At 36.5% G+C, this 17,503-nt stretch overlaps 1 protein-coding gene and 2 pseudogenes across 3 annotated transcripts; 2 read left to right on the forward strand and 1 right to left on the reverse strand.

Annotated features, from left to right (window-relative positions):
• Positions 1-842: 842 nt before the first annotated feature.
• Positions 843-4,423, forward strand: LOC148933100 (kinesin-like protein KIN-13A; annotated as a pseudogene).
• On the forward strand, positions 4,335-10,491 carry LOC148933101 (translationally-controlled tumor protein homolog; annotated as a pseudogene). Its single transcript, XR_016130605.1, has 6 exons — positions 4,335-4,614; positions 5,315-5,388; positions 5,485-5,613; positions 5,683-5,811; positions 9,931-9,983; positions 10,168-10,491. The product of XR_016130605.1 is annotated as a translationally-controlled tumor protein homolog (transcript).
• Positions 10,492-11,181: 690 nt separating this feature from the next.
• LOC148933102 (cell division control protein 48 homolog C-like) lies at positions 11,182-14,325 on the reverse strand. 2 transcript variants are annotated; one of them, XM_089058807.1, is made up of 10 exons: positions 14,024-14,325; positions 13,309-13,889; positions 13,029-13,172; positions 12,766-12,882; positions 12,597-12,689; positions 12,328-12,393; positions 12,188-12,249; positions 11,894-12,095; positions 11,621-11,775; positions 11,182-11,464 (listed from the first exon to the last, which is right to left on the reverse strand). In XM_089058807.1, coding segments are annotated over exons 1-10 (1,683 nt in total). In that variant the 5' UTR covers positions 14,286-14,325; the 3' UTR covers positions 11,182-11,463. The 2 variants fall into 2 exon arrangements, with proteins under 2 accessions (XP_088914933.1, XP_088914930.1); XM_089058804.1 differs by having other exon boundaries at positions 11,641-11,775; positions 14,024-14,324.
• Between the last annotated feature and the right edge of the window lie 3,178 nt (positions 14,326-17,503).

Raw genomic sequence — 17,503 nt, forward strand, 5'->3', positions numbered from 1 at the left:
TCCGCTCGTATTGGGGGAGTTCCTATTGTACTCCATAAAAAATGAAATTTGTAGATTTTAGAAAGAAAAACTTGTCCACACAAGTGGTGTGAATGAAATGAAGTTAAACGAGCCATATTTATAGAGTTTTTTTTTTTAAATAAAAATAAAAATCGGGACGTCCGACCTACGCCACAGCGGCGGACGTCCGAGCCCATCCGACGGGCGCACGGGACGGGCGTGTCCTACCTTTTTCTTCACTATGGCGGATGTCCGGTCGGACTTCCGTGACGTCCTACCGCGACGTCCGCCGTTGGACATGCTCTAAGAGAGAGTAAAGTAAATGATGAAAAAAAGAGTAATTGAATGTTTTGTCTTTTTTAAAAAAAGAAATGACTCAACTTTGTTGAGATAGACTAAAAAGGAAAACGACTCAATTTTTTTGGGACGAAGAGAGTACTATATATATACTCTCTCCAACAGTCATTAAATGTTTGATATTATCATTTTGAGGTATATACACTATCACGTCGTAAAATAACCATACACGTCCCTAAACCATTTCCCTCACATATTAGTATTATAAAACCAATAAATATTGAAGACACATCATATTACATTTTTAAAATTCATGTCTAATACCTATACGTCAAGGGCATAAAATGTCCGATAATTAACTTCCAAAATGAGCCGTTTATTAATAATAGTAGTACTACTACTTTATTTCGAAAAAAATCACCACACATTTTTGTGAGATACACTTTTTTGCAGGTACAAATGTATACATACAAACTCATATACGTATATCTGCGTATATTAAAATCCATAAAATGCAATGATGAATAATTTATTCGCCAAAAAAGCTATTGCAAATACATATCAATGTAGCTATACATATATATAATCATCATATATCTGACCCTCCCTTCCACTCTCTCAAGCAATCTCTGAAATCTGCACAAAATTTCGACCCAAATTGCTCGTGTTTCTGTTTTTCAATACAAAAAATCTCACATCTGTCTGCATTTCATGTTCTATTGATTTTGTTTCAGGTAGGATGCTACGGATTTGTTTTTTTGCCATAGCATTGCTTGAATTTGATGTAATTCTGATTGAAATGCGATTAATTTTTGTTTCTGCGATGATCTATGTAGGATATCATTAGGAATTCGAGAAATTTGTGAGTGAATTAAGGGAATTGGTATTGGATTGCTGATTTCGGTGGCGGAGTGCGTTGCCTTTTGTTCCGATTTCTCCCCTCTTCGTACGGTTTCTGAATTTTGAGCTGTTTTTTTTTTTGTTGAATTCGATTTCTCGATGATGATTTGGTGGTTGGAGCATCGAATTGTTATTGATTTCTGGAATTTTGTGGTGTTTGTTTGCTTGAAGTGTGAAAAACTAGATCTTGAAATTGGCTCCCCAAAAGAGATCGATGCGCCACGGTGCTGGCCAGATGCAGCAGAGCAGCGCGGCTGCGGCCACCACTCTCTATGACAATGCGCCACTCTCTATGACAATGCAGGGCCAGGGGTGTCCGGTGGAGATGCGGGGGATGCTGTGATGGCGCACTGGCTGCAATCTGCTGGATTGCAGCATCTGGCCTCTCCGATGTCGTCCAATGCAGTCGATAACCGCCTGCTCCCTAACCTCCTGATGCAGGTGAAGATTAGTTCTTTGAAAATGTTTGCTTATTAATGATTTAGCTATGGTTTTTGTCGCATAAGTGCGTGGATGTGGAAATGAGGAGCTTCGGCATCCGTTGCTTTTGTTGGGATTCGGATTAGTGGCACCGTTTGCTTAAGTTAGTTTATAGAATTTTGAATGAATTTCATTTTTCTTACACCATTGAGTGTGGACTAAAACCATATGGTACCACCACCACTCCATATCCTGTTAAGGATGCCTCTGGGATTGTGTTATATATCACTCTGTCTGTATTGGGTGTGTTTATATTAATTGAGAGGCCTGTTGGTGTATGAAGGGCTATGGACCGCAATCTGCAGAAGAGAAACAGAGGCTCTTCAAATTAATGAGGAATCTCAATTTCAATGGTGAAAATGTGTCAGAGCCTCATATCCCGACCCCAACTGCCCAGAGTTCAGGTGCATTTACTCCAACAGAGGGTTATTACGCCCCTGAGTTCAGGGGGGATTTTGGAGCTGGACTTTTGGACTTACATTCTATGGATGACACTGAGCTCTTATCTGATGTATGCTACACTTACTATTGACATTGGAAATTCTATTCTTCCAGTTGTATCTAAATATATCTACTTAATAGTGAACACTTACATTTGTTTATTTTCAGCATGCTATCTCAGATCCATTTGAGTCATCTCCTTTCATGCCTGCTGTGACCAAAGCCTTTGAAACTGATATTGTTGGGGTAAGCAACAGGCAGCAAAGGGGACAGATGGATGCAGAAGCCCCTGTCGGGTCTTTTAATGAAAAAGAGTTGAGCACAAGAGAAAATAATGTGGCTAAGATTAAAGTTGTGGTATGATTAGTTTCCCTGGTTGATTTAAATTACCTTCAATTGTGCTTATATGGTGCAATAACTTTACTGATAATCAAGTACAAAGTAAATGTGTTACTTTCTTTTGATTTTAGGTTCGTAAGAGGCCATTAAACAAGAAGGAACTTGCACGTAAAGAGGATGATGTTGTGGCTGTGTATGATGATGCCTATTTAACAGTCCATGAACCCACAGTTAAAGGTTTGGATATGTTTTTGGCATCTAAAAACATTATTATTATTGATGCTGGTTAGTTAGTATCCTGGGTTTATTGTTTTTTATTTATTTTTTCTTTTCTGAGATTGGGAACTCACTTTTGAGAGTTACTATAAAGGTTGACCTGACTGCATATGTAGAGAAGCACGAGTTTTGTTTTGATGCTGTCCTGGATGAGTAAGTGTCAAATGATGAGGTAATAATATGTTCTTGGATGTAAACTCTTGGTCAAAATTGGGATGAAAATTGTTTACATGCACTAAGGTTCTTTTTACATGTGTAAGCAGGTATACCGCAAGACTGTCGAGCCCATAATTCCTATCATTTTTCAACGTACCAAAGCAACATGTTTTGCATATGGTCAAACAGGTGCGAATATTCTCACTGACCTAGCAATGCACCTATTTAACCTGCTGAACCTATTGTGTGATTGACTAGTATAGTACCATTGTTTTATCCATTTGCACAGTGTTTAGACATTCATCTCGATGCAGTCTAGCTTAGTTATATGTTTTCATGTCAAACATGCTATATTATTGTACTGCTGTATATAAGACCATATCAAATCATATTAAACTATATCATCTTTAGGAGATAATGTAATAGGTGCTTTTCGTAATATTGCATCATTATTGACGCATCTGAAAGATAATTGATCATGGGAAATGGTTTTTTGTATGAAATTGAACACCGTTGATAATTGGTGTATGTGTAGGTTCCCAGATGTAATGTGACGTTCACTTAAATGTAATCTAGTCTTGCCTTTGTTTCATCATTATTAACTGTACAAAGTCCAACAACCCCAGCTGTTAATTTTGCTGTTTATGATCAAATGTCAGGATTTTTAGTGGGCCGGAAAGAATGTTGTTATGTATAATCATAAGAACTATGCTTGGACGAACCAATTCCAGACTATTATATTATCCTTAGATTTTGTATTCTCTAGCCGGCCATTTGGCGACAAGCTCTTGTTGCAATTTTATACACTCTACGACATTAAGATAATTCTTAGTGAAGGTTTCTATGTGTGTGTATTAAGATAACGAATGGAATATTAACTATATTATTTATGCTTCTAATAATTGATGTATGCAATCATTTGTATATATTTGAATATCTATGATGATTGGAACTTGTAAGGTAGAGTAAGATGACAGAAGAGATTTGAGAACATGCACACCAAACGAAAGTTGAAACCAAGCACATGTTTAAAATCTATAGTCATGAAATAATTTCATGATAGAAGGAGACACTAGGAGTATTTGTTATTGCAAAGCTAATCTGAGGAGCACTTTGGAACATCTTTTTCTACAAGCCATTTTACTTTAGCTTGCTTTCCAATTTTAGAAAAAATGAACTCTCTGAATCTATTTATGTCTGCTTTGTTGTAGTATCTGTTTCTGTAAGAGCTCTTATAAATGCTGGTAGATAAAAATTATGTCCCCCATTTTACCAGGAAGTGGCAAGACATTCACTATGCAGCCGTTACCTCTTCGAGCTGCAGAAGACCTTGTGAGATTGCTGCACCAGCCAGTTTATCGCAATCAAAGATTCAAGCTGTGGCTGAGCTATTTTGAAATATATGGAGGAAAACTTTATGATCTTCTGAGCGATAGGAAGTTAATACTCTTACTTGGTATCCCTTGTATTGAAGTAGCGAATCTTTTTACATTATGTGTGAGAATATCATTCCTAAATTAACTATTTTGAAAAATGCTTCTGTTATAAACTAGGTATGTCAAAATGACCCTTGATGAAGTTAGCTTAGGCTCCCTTATATCCTAAAAATAATTTTAAATTTTATCATCAAGATGAAAAATCTATCCTCATTAGTGGGCTTACGGATTGATTGATTGAGATCTCAAAGTCTTGAAATCATGTTGGTCTATCAAGATTTGCTCACAGGTAATTTTGTCATATTGTTTTCTATCTATACAGATGCATTATTTTTATTTTGAACTTGAATTTGCTAATAGTGTTACGGTTTTCCGTGGTCATGTCTAGATCTGTTTTTCAGCTGTTATTGATTTTCATAATCAGTTTATTGTTGGGCGATAGATGTGTTTCTAATTTAACTGAATATTGCCGCTCGATGCCCTCTTTTTCGCTGGTTTTTGGGTTATGGATTAAGGTTTAAACTAAATATTATACCTTTCTGTTACGGTAGATTTGAGCTTGATTGTGCTTTGTAAATCAATTATTTGGGCTAATGCTATCATTCAGATTTAGGATTCGATGAATCAAGAGTTTTAAAGATTGGTTTTTGCTACTGTTACTGATTTTTAAGATTTATTTTACTAACATAAGTCTAACTTTTGAAGAATTTGCCTTCCATATCTTGGCCTATTTATTACTTGTGATCTTGATTGTGCTTTGTAAATGAAATATTTGGGTTAATGCTACAATTCAGATTTAGGAATAGGCAATTCAAGAGTTTCAGTGATTGAGGTTTGCTATTGTTACTGCTATCATTCTGTGTTTAAGTTTTATTTTACTTAACCATGTATTTTACTTAGGCTAATTGTTAAGCTTATACTTGTTTGAGTGTTATATGAATTTGCCTTGCATATGTCTTTGGTTGTTAATTGGGCTATGTTATTTGTAGGTGACGAACTCCTCTCTGACTCGTTCACGTACAAGGAAATTGAGAATGGTTGTCTGTGGGAAGTCGAGGGAAAGGTTTGACTCATTAACTTTCTGTGATTGATCTCTTGCTTTTCTTGTTTGATCTATATGTTTCAATTTTCATTCTGATGTGCATTTTCTTATACACAGTGGGTAGTTACTGGAGCTGTTGATGTCGACATTGGCGTCAACCCCTCAGCCGAAGGTGCCGGTGAGGACGAAGGAGTTGATGACCAAGCTGTCAAAGTCGTTGACATTGTTGACACCTTCAGGCTGCAGGTTTGTTTTGTTCTCCGTACTCATTATGGTTTTGTCGGATTTCGTGGTCTGACCCTATTTTTTCTACAGGAGCAACCGCCATTTGACAAGAAGCAGTTTATTGGGTATATCAAGAAGTACATCAAAATATTGACCCCTAAGCTCGATGCAGAGAAGCAAGAGTAGTTCAAAAAGTCGATCGAGGGTGCAACCAACTATGTAATATCCCGATTTTCTTTATTATTCTCGAAATGACGTCGAATGTTTAGCCGAAAATTTCAAAAGAACTAAAGAAAAATATAAGTTATTATAATTCTAGCAAATAATGAATGTTATACACAAGTGAGAAATATGGTCACACTAGTGGAACCAAACTTTTTGATTTTACGAGTCTAACTACCGTTATACATCTCTAAAAACTATAAAATGGAATACAAGAAATAAAATGGTGTACATGTGTGGGCCTAAAAATTAAATCTCAACCCACTTCAAAAATTTTGGAGTCCATGAAGAAACCCAACTCATCTTTTCTTTATTCCATATTGCAGCCCAATATATATCCCTGCTCCCAACTCCACGTGTCTTTTGCAAAAGCAGCCAGATTCCCCCAACCGCCTGGAAACAATTCTCCAATATATTATTGTGATACTACAATTCCATCACAGTTGATCAATTGCAACTAGAGCTAGAGAAAAGAATGAGCAAAGAGTTCTTTTCTTTCCTTTTCAAGGATAATTTTCCAACCTAAGGTAATCACCAATCCCACTCTTTTATTTTCAAGCATCATCATCTAATAGACAAATTTTAATTTTCAGAACCAACAATCACATAAGTTTCATAAACCACAAGAGCAACTTCAGCCATGAATTTAAAGCTTTCAACTCCTCTTTGTTAATCAAAATCAAGATAGAAGTTCACTAAAATATAAAGGAAGAACTTAGCTTTTAGATATGGGGTTGTGGCTGCCCGGCGACGGACCAACTGCACAACAGCTCACCACGCGCCGGAGAACCTCTGTCCTGTCCACGGTCGAACAACGACGGAGACACAGCAGCGGTGGCGGCTTCGGCCGTCTCAAGCGCCAACGAGAGTGACACAGCGGACAGCAGGAGAAGTGGCCGACGGCGCTGCTGCTGCCCCACGAGCGCCCGAAGAGGCCCCGCGTCGGCGAGCAGCAAGAACAGCGACGATGGCCGGAGGAGATGACGGTGGAGGGATGGGCGATTGGCGACGAACTCGCCGGAGAAAGGAAAGGAGTGGAGGCGCCGCCTCTGATGTAGGAAGGAATTTGATGAATTTGGGGAAAATGGAATGAAGGGGATAGAGAGAGAGAGAAGTTGACCGAGAAGGGAGTATAGGTGGAGAAATTGTTTTGGTGAAACACTTTGGTTGGGCCACTTTAGTTGTTTTTGTTTGGGCCAAAGGATTTTCAAGAATTAAAGTGGACTACATAATTAAATTAGTGTTTGGGCCGATTAAATTACATAGAGCGAAGAGTTAATCGTGGAGATGAGTTGGAGCTCGATTAAGTGGTAAATTAAAATTCTCTGGATAATTTACTTAGTTCCCGAAGATGGAAGATGTTGAAATCAAAGGTGCGCAGGGCCGACCAGCGTCACCCCGCGACGCCTTGGGCGGCCGCTAAGGAAATAGAAGGAAAGAAAGAGAGAGAGACGACGCTCTCAAGTCACATAATTAATTAAGTCTAACAAAGGACTGCTTTTAATCAAATTTCCTGACTTAATTAATATGAAAGTTTCATAAATTTCCTATGAAAGAACGAAGAATAAAAAGAGATTAACTAGGATGCATGCATTCTAAGTAGATGTTTTTCTTGAGTATGATTAAGTATATGTTTTTATTTTTAAAAGGCTATCTCGACGAGCAAGTGATGGTAGGAGTAAAGAACCTCAAGTAACAGAATTTAAACGCACGAGGTGGATGTAACAACCCAAATTTTCGTATGATTCCAAAAGCTATGAATCTTAGATTTCGATTTATTATTATTATTCTTTAATTCTTGAAAAAGCGACATAAATAAATTTTGTATAATAGTTATTAGAAAAAAATGCAGTTTGTAAAGAAAAAGTTTTTCTTAGAATCCTTTAGTGTGAGCCTTTAGGATTAGAAGCTTTTTGTAACGAACTTTGATCTAAGCGAAATAATAAATGATAAATATACAATCTCAAAATAAATAAATAAATATTATAATGTTCCAAAGTATATATGGATGAAAGTCCGATAGAATACTTTTTACAAAATTAATTGAAAGCAAAATCTGATGAAGCCCTCCCCCAACGTGTCTTCAAGTTACAATACAATATCCTTTAAATTCCTACTTGCATAAAAAGAGATTTGAGTGAGACAATGAACCTATATTACCCTAACTTGTCATCAAGGCCACTTGTCAAAAATGGGGACAGGTGTTAAATTTATCTTAAGGGTATAAAAACGTCTATCCTAATTTCGGCAGTCTCTACACATAGTTACCATTCACCATCATTTGCAAGAGAGAAAGGAGGAAGATGGACTGCTAATACGTGGAAATTTAGTTTTCAATCCATCGCTCTTATTCCTTTTCCAGTAGGTAAGGAAACTTCACATGTATTAGTATTAACACTCAAGCATAGCAAACAAAAATTAAGAAGAATAGAATCTGTATTACTCAGGAGTATGGTAATTTCATTATTTTAGATAGAATCAAACATCAAAATTCGAATAATCCCTAATTATGCAAGTATCCAAATATCATATCCGAAACAAAACCTATGACAGTAAAGACTGAACAATTAGAAGGCTTATCGGGTAAGGGAAGTTGTTGTGCGGACTCCACCACTGTACTCCTGCCATGGCGCTCCGGCAGCAAGGAAGCAGCGGCATAGCAAGTAGGAGATGGCCGCCGGATTTCATGGAGGAAGAGAGTGATAGAAGAAGATATGAGGCCAGGGTTAAGAGGACTCATTTAATTTAGGAATGGGCTAATTTCAACTCTCATTTGGGTCTACATGTTAGACTCTAATAAATTATACTTTTGGACTAAAGAAAATTGTAAATGTTCAAATTAATCAATTAAGTTTTGAGTTCTCTTATAGACCTAGTAAGTTTAAATTAATTCCTTTCATTAGGCTGGAATTTAATTTGCTAGTGGCCTAAAGTAATTTGTTGATTTAATTTAGTGTTGAGTGTAGATAAACTAATCACTTGGAGAAAAAGTCTCGGAAGTTAAATCTTTTGGTAAATTGAGGAATAATCTCTCTATTAAAAGTTAATTGAGGGAGAACTCAAATAAGAATAAAGTAATTCCCATTATATGAATAGTTAAACTATTTTAATGAACTTCTAATTAAAAGAAGATAAAGCATAAAATAGAATGCATATCACCAATTAGTGGTTTTCTCAATGTTAACTTTAGAATATTATTTTGTTTTGAAAAGGAGAGAATTACGAAGGGAAGTAACGTTGAAGTGACGATTAAATTTCAAAAAAATTCTTAGAGATCAAAAGAGGTGAACTTTTCTATCCTACATACTAATGTGGATGAAAATATAAACTTATGTTTTGTTATTTGTGAAAATGATGTTGTCTTGCCATAAATGATTTGTTTTATGCCTATCTGTTTGGTTGGAACGTAAGAATCGAATTCGGGTTTGAGTGAGGGTGGTGTCCCTACTCGGACTAGTGTACACAGGTGACCGTTGGAAGGTGGCCACCTTCCACGGCACAAAGATGAGATAGTGGAGGCCGTTGGGAGGTGGCCACCTCCCCGGCTGGAGAAAGATGTAGGTGACCGTGGGAGAGCACCATCTCCACAGCACTTGGTGTTCAGATATGGCAAAAGTATGAAAGAACTTAGACTGATCAGTCGAACTTTAGCTCACAAAGAATTTAGTAAGCTCGGGCCTTTTAAGAGAAAACCCTCGAGTGTTACTGTGATGGCATGACAATATTTTCATTTTATATATGTATTTTTCGGCAATGTGTTCACTGAGTATTTTTATACTCAGCCCTGCATATATTTCTAAATGTGCAGGTTGAGCAGTGACGGTGGAGAATGCTGAGTAGAGTTATGATTTAGCTTTTATTTTAAGTAGAGGCTCTCGGCGGTGCATGTCTCCATACATGTGACCGTGTTCATTCCGTTGCGTATTGTTCTTCTATACTCTGATAAATATTTATTGAAGAGTAAGATCTCCATTCGAGTTCTTATGATTAAAAGTTAATTTGAAGTTGTTTCCCTTTTATTTCTAGGTGAATATTCGGTCATTGTTTATCCCCTTTCTATTCCCCTCTTCTTATTTCCCACCCCTAGTCACGGTTTCCCGGCTTTGCTATCCTTAGCAAAGTGCGGTCGTGACAAACTATCTGGTCTCTAAACTCAAAGACCTTCAATTGTATGAATTCTCTCTCATTTCCTTAAATAATTGCAATTGTTGGATTATAATACATTTTTATGCCTGTATACATACCTACTATACACACACACACTCATCATATGTCTACATTTATGATTAAGGTTACAATGTTTTTGCATAGTTTTTATAGAATGATGAATGTAGTATTTTTCTGTGGTGTTAGCTTTTTCGGAGAGAGCATGCACGACGATAGCTCTTTGGTGTTTGCATACTACAAGGAAGGTGCTACCGATCCAACATTTTTGTACTTCGCCCATGGCTTGAAGGAAATCAAGTGTTGAGTGTTTCTTATTACCACATATTTATATGTTGTTGTCCATTATTATTTGTTGAGACATCTGAATTCGTGTGATTTTCAACTTAAAAACATTGGTAAGATATTGCAGTTTTGACCTTGAGACAACATGACATACATATTGTTTGTTTTGGGCTTATTGTTAATTTCTTATGAGTTGCAATTTGTCTATCTATAACCATTAGATTTGAATTATTTTGTTGTAGAATGTAAGCATCTCTGTAGCATATGCATTTGATTATCTTTTACTCCCTCTCCGTCTCTGAAAATATGAACTACTATTTCTTTATTAGTCTGTTTCTGAAAGTATAGACTTGCTAATTTTTTAAATATGGAATAACACATTAAGCATGTATGTTGTTTTATTTACTTACCACCATTACGCTGCGCTGCTAATGATGTGAAGTTTGCTTTCCTTTAACTATTTATACTATCTTTTCTCTTCATCTTTCTTTTTTTACTTTATCAATGGAGTATATATTTAAATTCATGCCAAACCAAATATTTATACTTTTTAGAGGAGAGAGTAAAGTAAAATGTATATGGGAGATATGTGTAGAGGAACTTTCCTTAATTGAAAATGAGTTAATTTTGTTGGATGGATGTAAAAGTAAAATGTCCTTTTTTTTGTAGGATGAGTCGAGTATCAATTAGGTACCATTTGAATTGTTATAGTATTAATGAGTATTATAGTCAATGAACAAAGGGCAAATTAATTTTGAAGTATTAATTTGGTTGTGTAAGATTAAGTTATTTTCAGTTTGTTTAATGAACAATGAGTATATAGTATCAATGAGTATATAATATAGTCAATGAACAAGATGCCAACAATAATTTGGTTGTGTGATGGAGGCCCAAAATTAATTTGGTGACAGAGAGTCAAAAGCTAATAGTATCAACCAAGATTGATCCTTCATGTCATTAGCCTGAAATTAAGTACTCTATCGGTTTAATCCATCCAACTGAATTCTATCTAATTCATCAAATCCATCAAGACAGTCATGTAGAATGCATTTGTCTCATTTTGTTTCTAATTGATCTCACAATGAACTGATATTTGTCTTCAATGTGCCAAAATCTGCAATAAAAACTCAAAACATATAGGCTGCCTTGATTTGAAACCATTCCATCACTGCTTAGAATAACGCTCACACCTCTTCACATCCTGCACACAAAATCAAAACACTTCAATAACGCGATAGCAAAACTAGTAGGAGCGCAAAAAACCATTGTATTCTTGTATTTTCGGCACCCAAAAACAAATATGCGACCATGAGGCAAGATAAACATCACAAGTGAGAATTTGGGAGAAATGCAGTACTAGTTAATGAGAAGAAGCACCTCGTCCGACACAGACGGCGAGATTTTCTCCAACGCACTCATGAAATGTATCTCTTTGATCGTCCCTTGTATGCTACTACTTGTATCCATTGATGATAGTTGACCTTCTATCGCAATCATAGCAGCTTCATCCATCTAATGTTGGGTTAAAGCAAAAAACACAGTCAAAATTATCTCTCATCAAACTATTACACTCCTTCTGTTTAGACTCTGTAGGACAGAATAAGTAGAAGAAAAGGAAAAAGGGGCTAACCAGAGCGGAGAGATCAGCGCCACTAAATTTGTCACATCCACTGTGCTTGCCCAGAGCCATGAGGTCCACATTGGCATCAATTGGTTTTTTCCGAGCAAGGGCTTTTAAGATCATTCCCCGTTCATCTGGACTAGGGAGGGGAACATACACAGGCTTCCATAACCCTCCTCTTCGGAACATAGCAGCATCCATCACTTCGGGCCTGCCAATAACTCAGCAATATTAGAATTTTGCAATAAGGGCAGAAGGGGTCAATTCTGTAGAAGGAAAGAAATTTGATAATCCATATAGTACCTATTTGTAGTACAAATTACATGAATATTTCTATGTTTTGTGTCATCCAGTTCCTTCACCAGCTGCAACGGAAGACATTATCTGATTTAGATGAATATTTGGAATGAACAAATTTGAACTAAGCACTACTATTTGCTAACCTGGGTCAGGGATGGCTTAACGACCCATCCCCCTTCCCGACCACGCTTTGTTGTCGGTGCATCCACCTGATGGAAAAAAGTATGTAGAGATTCAGAGATGAGAAATTACCAAATCATACTGAGACAAAGCCAATAAGCAGAAAGGTAAGATAAAGTGTAGTTTACATATATTTAAAAAATGTTAATCTCTCTAGCAAAGGAAGGAAACAATGAAAAAAGACTAATAATACATCTGATAGTAAAAACTAAAATAAAGAGAACGGGAGTACCTGCTCGAACAAAATTATGCATGGAGATCCTGCCTTTGCTCGACCGAATATTGTGCGGACTTCCCACTCGGCGTTGAGTTCAAGATCAAGACACTTGATAAAAACAAAATTTTAGTAAATCAGTATTTTTCTCCCAATTATATTTATGTACATACTAACTTAAAAGAACCTTAATGTGTATAAAATTGGCTCCCGCTTCATTAGCCACAGCCTTGGCGATCAAGGTCTTTCCGCAGCCAGGAGGGCCGTAAAGCAAAAACCCAGTTGCTAAGTCCAACCCAAATGTCTGCAGCAAGTAGGAAAAGTTTTACAAAATTGCAAACTAGTATGATTTACTAAAATAAAAGACAAATACGTAACCACCAAACTGGTCAAAGTTCACTTGCATAACTCAATTTAATAAAGTAGGACTATAAAATAAAACAAATTTACCTCAAAAGCTTCAGGAAAGTTTATACGTGTAAGTATATGATGGTTAAATGCCTCTTTGAGCGAATGCAGGCCGCCAACATCATCCCACTTCACATTCGGTATGTCAGAAAATCTCAAAGAAGGTTTGACCATTTTAGCAGCTTCCTGCCATCAATTAGATAGAACTTAGAAGAAATGATAAGTGCATCATAATATTAGTATAAATTATGACAAGGAGAGAGGAGAATAAATTTTGGATTTACACATTGAAAATGATTATACAAAGATGAGAACAAGCTACCTCAAAATCAGCCATGGTTATATAGAGATTCTCCAGTTCTTTATCTGACAACGGCAACTTCAACCAATCTTTGCTATGATCTTCGGACAGCTCATCTTCGCTATGATCTTTGGACATCCTTTTCTTCCTTGCAATTGCAATTCTCCTCTTTGCAAGGAGACCAGTCTTGAGAACTACTGCTGTCAAATCTCCTCCAACATAACCTGGAGTCAATCTAGCTATTGTCTTAAGATCTATAGTACCTTCTTCAACTGTAAGTGTCCTTGCTAGCTTGGAGAGTATTTCAATCCGGGCAGCTTCATTAGGAAAACCTAATGCAATACGATCATCTACCGGAAACCTTCCTCTCAATTCAGGGTCCATGGAGTCTGGACAATTTGTTGCTCCAATCACAAGAACATAGCCTGGTACAGGATCGAATGACTCTTTCATGCTATAGACCAACTGGGAAACAATGCGTTTCTTCATATCATCTTTTGAGTTGTTATACGCAATTGCCTCAATTTCATCAATGAAGACTATAGATGGCGCGTTACTGTATGCTAGTTGGAACACCTCCCTAATTCTCCTTTCCGATTCACCTAGAAAGATTCAGTTATATCGAGTGAGCAATAAATTTCGACTTAGCAAATCAATCCTGGAGCAGAAAACTAGATTCTAGACTACAAAAGTAAATGACAAAAAAAAAAGTAAATAACAAAAAAAAATTTCAAACCATAAACTCGATAATCTTCAGACATCAATTCGCGGACGCTGATTGTGTGTGACGGCACTCTCGCCTCATTGATAACGGCCTCGGCCAAGCTCGTTTTCCCGCATCCCGACGGCCCGTGTAATAAAACACGGTTCACCGTCCAGTTCTTCTGCCCGAGGTGGTCTTTTAGCTTGGGATTCAAAATAGGTAGCAAGCACTTGAACTTTAATTCCTCGATCTCTTCACTAATCCCGCCAAAATCTGTAAGACGTGGCCCTTTCATGTCGGTGAGGCGGCGGAAACAAGATAGGCTTTGTCTTTAACAAATCCCTAACAAAGGGGGTGAGGCGGATACAATCGAGACAAGACCTAGGGTTTGGGTTCCAAGTGGGCTTGGGCTTGTCCACATAAATTAATTTACAGAATAAGAATTATTGTAGAATTTTTGTATATATACTGTATACGTATATTATGTACGTATTATCTTTAAAGAGAAAAAATGTATTGAGGTTAATTCTAATGTATGCCATTAGTGAGAATATTAATTCGAAAACTTTCTCACTTGAATTATGATTTTTTTTTTTCACATAATTCACTATTTTAGCTTTCACTCAACTTCCAACTTTATAAAATATTCCTTAAATTGCAGTCTTATATATGCAAAATCTAATGTATTACACTATAGAAAATATTATCAATTTTGTTCATTTCTTCTTCTATGTTAAGATCATCTGAAAAATTATACTACTATAAGAAATTTATTCATGAAGCGAATGGAGTACTATATACATATTATATATACATTGATATCTTTGGTCTGAGAGGAAAAAACAATTAATTAATTTGACCTTTTTATTTAAGGTGAGGTAATGGAACTTCAAGAATTTACTACTCTTATGTATAAAAGGTCATACCATTTGATGCCCCAATGAGTCATTAATTAGATATTAAATTTGATACTATTTAACTATCAGATTGTTCGTTAATCACTGAAAACATGTTAGGTAACAACTCGAATAAGAAAATACGTAGTCAATTAATGATCTTAAAGTGTTACGTAAGTTGGTAACAATACTTAGTTTAATTTATGGTATAATGATCTTGATGTAGTACTTAACACCTACGAGAGAATTGTATTTTTCTAGTGCATACGGTTCAACTAATCACATGGCCTATGTTTTAAATTGTTACAAGGTCGGTGTATATAAATTTATATTAATGATTAATTATGGCCGGAAACAATTCCTTTTTTGTGCAAGAAATAAGTAGGAAAGGGTATAATTTCATCTTCCGATGTTTAATAGTAAGAAAAAGTCAATGGAACTCTCGAAACCTTCAATTTCTGTATTAAATATTAACTTTTAATTTGAGGGTGTCATGACTCATGATTTTGACGTGGGTTAGCCGGTTAGGTGCAAATAGTTCCGATCAATACATGCCAATAATATAAGAGTCACTATTAAAACTTAAAAGAATGTGACACACACACACATGCTCTTGTTACTCTTACGTGTGTGTAATTTATGTATATTTTGGTAATAACGAATATTATCCAAGTATTCTTTTTATATCATTTTAAAAAATGATATTTAAGACTGGCTAGATTCTTAATTTTGTTGATTATAATCACGAGTTCAATTAAATAATGTCTTATAATTTGAATACATCCCTATATATAATTCTTAACATTCTCTTTCTTTCACCTAAATTACACCATTTCTTAGTTAGTTTTGTTATGACAAATAGGACAATTGTGAATCGAGAAACAAAAGAACGTAAATAGACACGGAATTTACGTGGTTCACCAACGTTGTGTTGGCTACGTCCACGAGCAAAAATGGAGAACAAATTGTATTATGACTGCAGTTTTCAGATACAAATTTATGTGCTCTACTCCCATATATATAGACACACATTAGACAGACTGGGCCTAGGAAACATAATCCTATCCCAATTAGGAAACCTAATCCTATACAAATTCAAGGCATACTAACAAATCTCCACCTTGACTTGAATTCTCCCTTGTAGACGCATCATCATAACACCAGACGAACAAACTTCTCGACAAATGAATGTTTGTGGCAGTTGGAGTATCAATAGCCTTAGATGCAGACATGCCAAATCTTGACAAAATCTTCTCAATGTAGCTCTTCTGTGACAGAGAAAGCTTCTTCTTTTCTCTATCTCTTGAAATCTCCATGCCCAGAATTTTCTTCGCAACACCCAAATCCTTCATATCAAACTCAACACTAAGCTGAGCTTTCAACTTCTGTACTTCAGACTTTGACTTCGCAGCTATGAGCATATCATCCACATATAGAACAAGATAGACCATAGAACCATCGTCAGCTTTGTTGTGATAGACACAACAATCATACGGACTCCTGCTGAATCCCAGCTTGATCATGTAACTGTCAAACCTCTTATACCACTGTCTCGGAGACTGTTTTAGTCCATACAAGGACTTCTTCAACTTGCACACATAATCTTCCTTGCCCGGAACCACAAATCCCTCTGGCTGAGTCATGTAGATATCCTCCTCAAGCAATCCGTGTAGGAAAGCCGTCTTCACATCTAGTTGCTCAAGCTCCAAATCATAATGTGTAACTATCGCAAGTAACACTCTGATGGAAGTATGTCTGACCACTGGTGAGAATATCTCATTATAGTCAACCCCCTCCTTTTGCGTGAACCCTCTTGCAACTAGACGAGCCTTGTATCTAATGCCCTCATCTGGTGTAGTGCCTTCCTTCTTCTTGAAAATCCATTTGCAAGTAACAATCTTTCTCCCCTTAGGCCGTGGAACCAATTCCCAAGTCAGGTTCTTCAAAAGTGATTCTATCTCTTCTTGCATTGCAGCGAGCCACTTGACACGCTCAGTGCCTGAAATAGCTTCCTTGTAGGTAGGTGGTGTTGGGGATAATCGCAGCGGAAATTGCAAATTAAATAAATCCACAAAAGAATCTATTTAGGAGATTATGTGGATCGATTCAATTTCATGCTTGAACATGTAGAGACATATGATTGCGCAATTAATCACATAATTTAATTAAATTATGATGTTGAATACTTACAACAATGATTCTCCAAAGAATCGAAGTGGCTTGCTACTTCTCCACGTGTAGATCTTGAAGTTTGATGTTGATGCAAGACCAAAGATCTTCTAACCTATGACCCTTAACTCTATAGATCTAAATTCCTTGTGGGAGGAATCTCTTAGAAATTATAAGAATCTTGAAGGAGAAGACAAGAGAGCCAAGTGTGGAGGCTAGGGTTTGTGATGTTACAATGTCTCCTCCTTACATTCTTATTTATAGAGTTCATGATGGGCTAGGTTAGGGATCTATGGGGCTTGGATTGGGCCTCCCCTATTGGACCTTCTTTACTAATTAAATTATAACCCATAATTTAATATAAGGCCAATGGAATATTTCTTGTGCCACTATCGAAGAAATATTGACCGCCCATCCAATCCGTGATTACAAGCAATCCGGGTTAACC

This window comes from Salvia hispanica, chromosome 1 (genome assembly GCF_029641045.1).
Source record: "Salvia hispanica isolate PSC_SH4W2 chromosome 1, Shi_PSC_v1, whole genome shotgun sequence".
Classification (NCBI taxonomy): Eukaryota; Viridiplantae; Streptophyta; class Magnoliopsida; order Lamiales; family Lamiaceae; genus Salvia; species Salvia hispanica.

Coding starts and splice junctions, on each gene's coding strand:
- LOC148933102 (XM_089058804.1), bottom strand. CDS start 14,285: ATGAAAGGGCCACGTCTTACAGATTTTGGCGGGATTAGTGAAGAGATC. Junction 12,394..12,596: donor GCATAATTTTGTTCGAGCAG/GTACTCCCGTTC, acceptor TTTTTCCATCAG/GTGGATGCACCGACAACAAA. Junction 12,250..12,327: donor TTAAGCCATCCCTGACCCAG/GTTAGCAAATAG, acceptor CTTCCGTTGCAG/CTGGTGAAGGAACTGGATGA.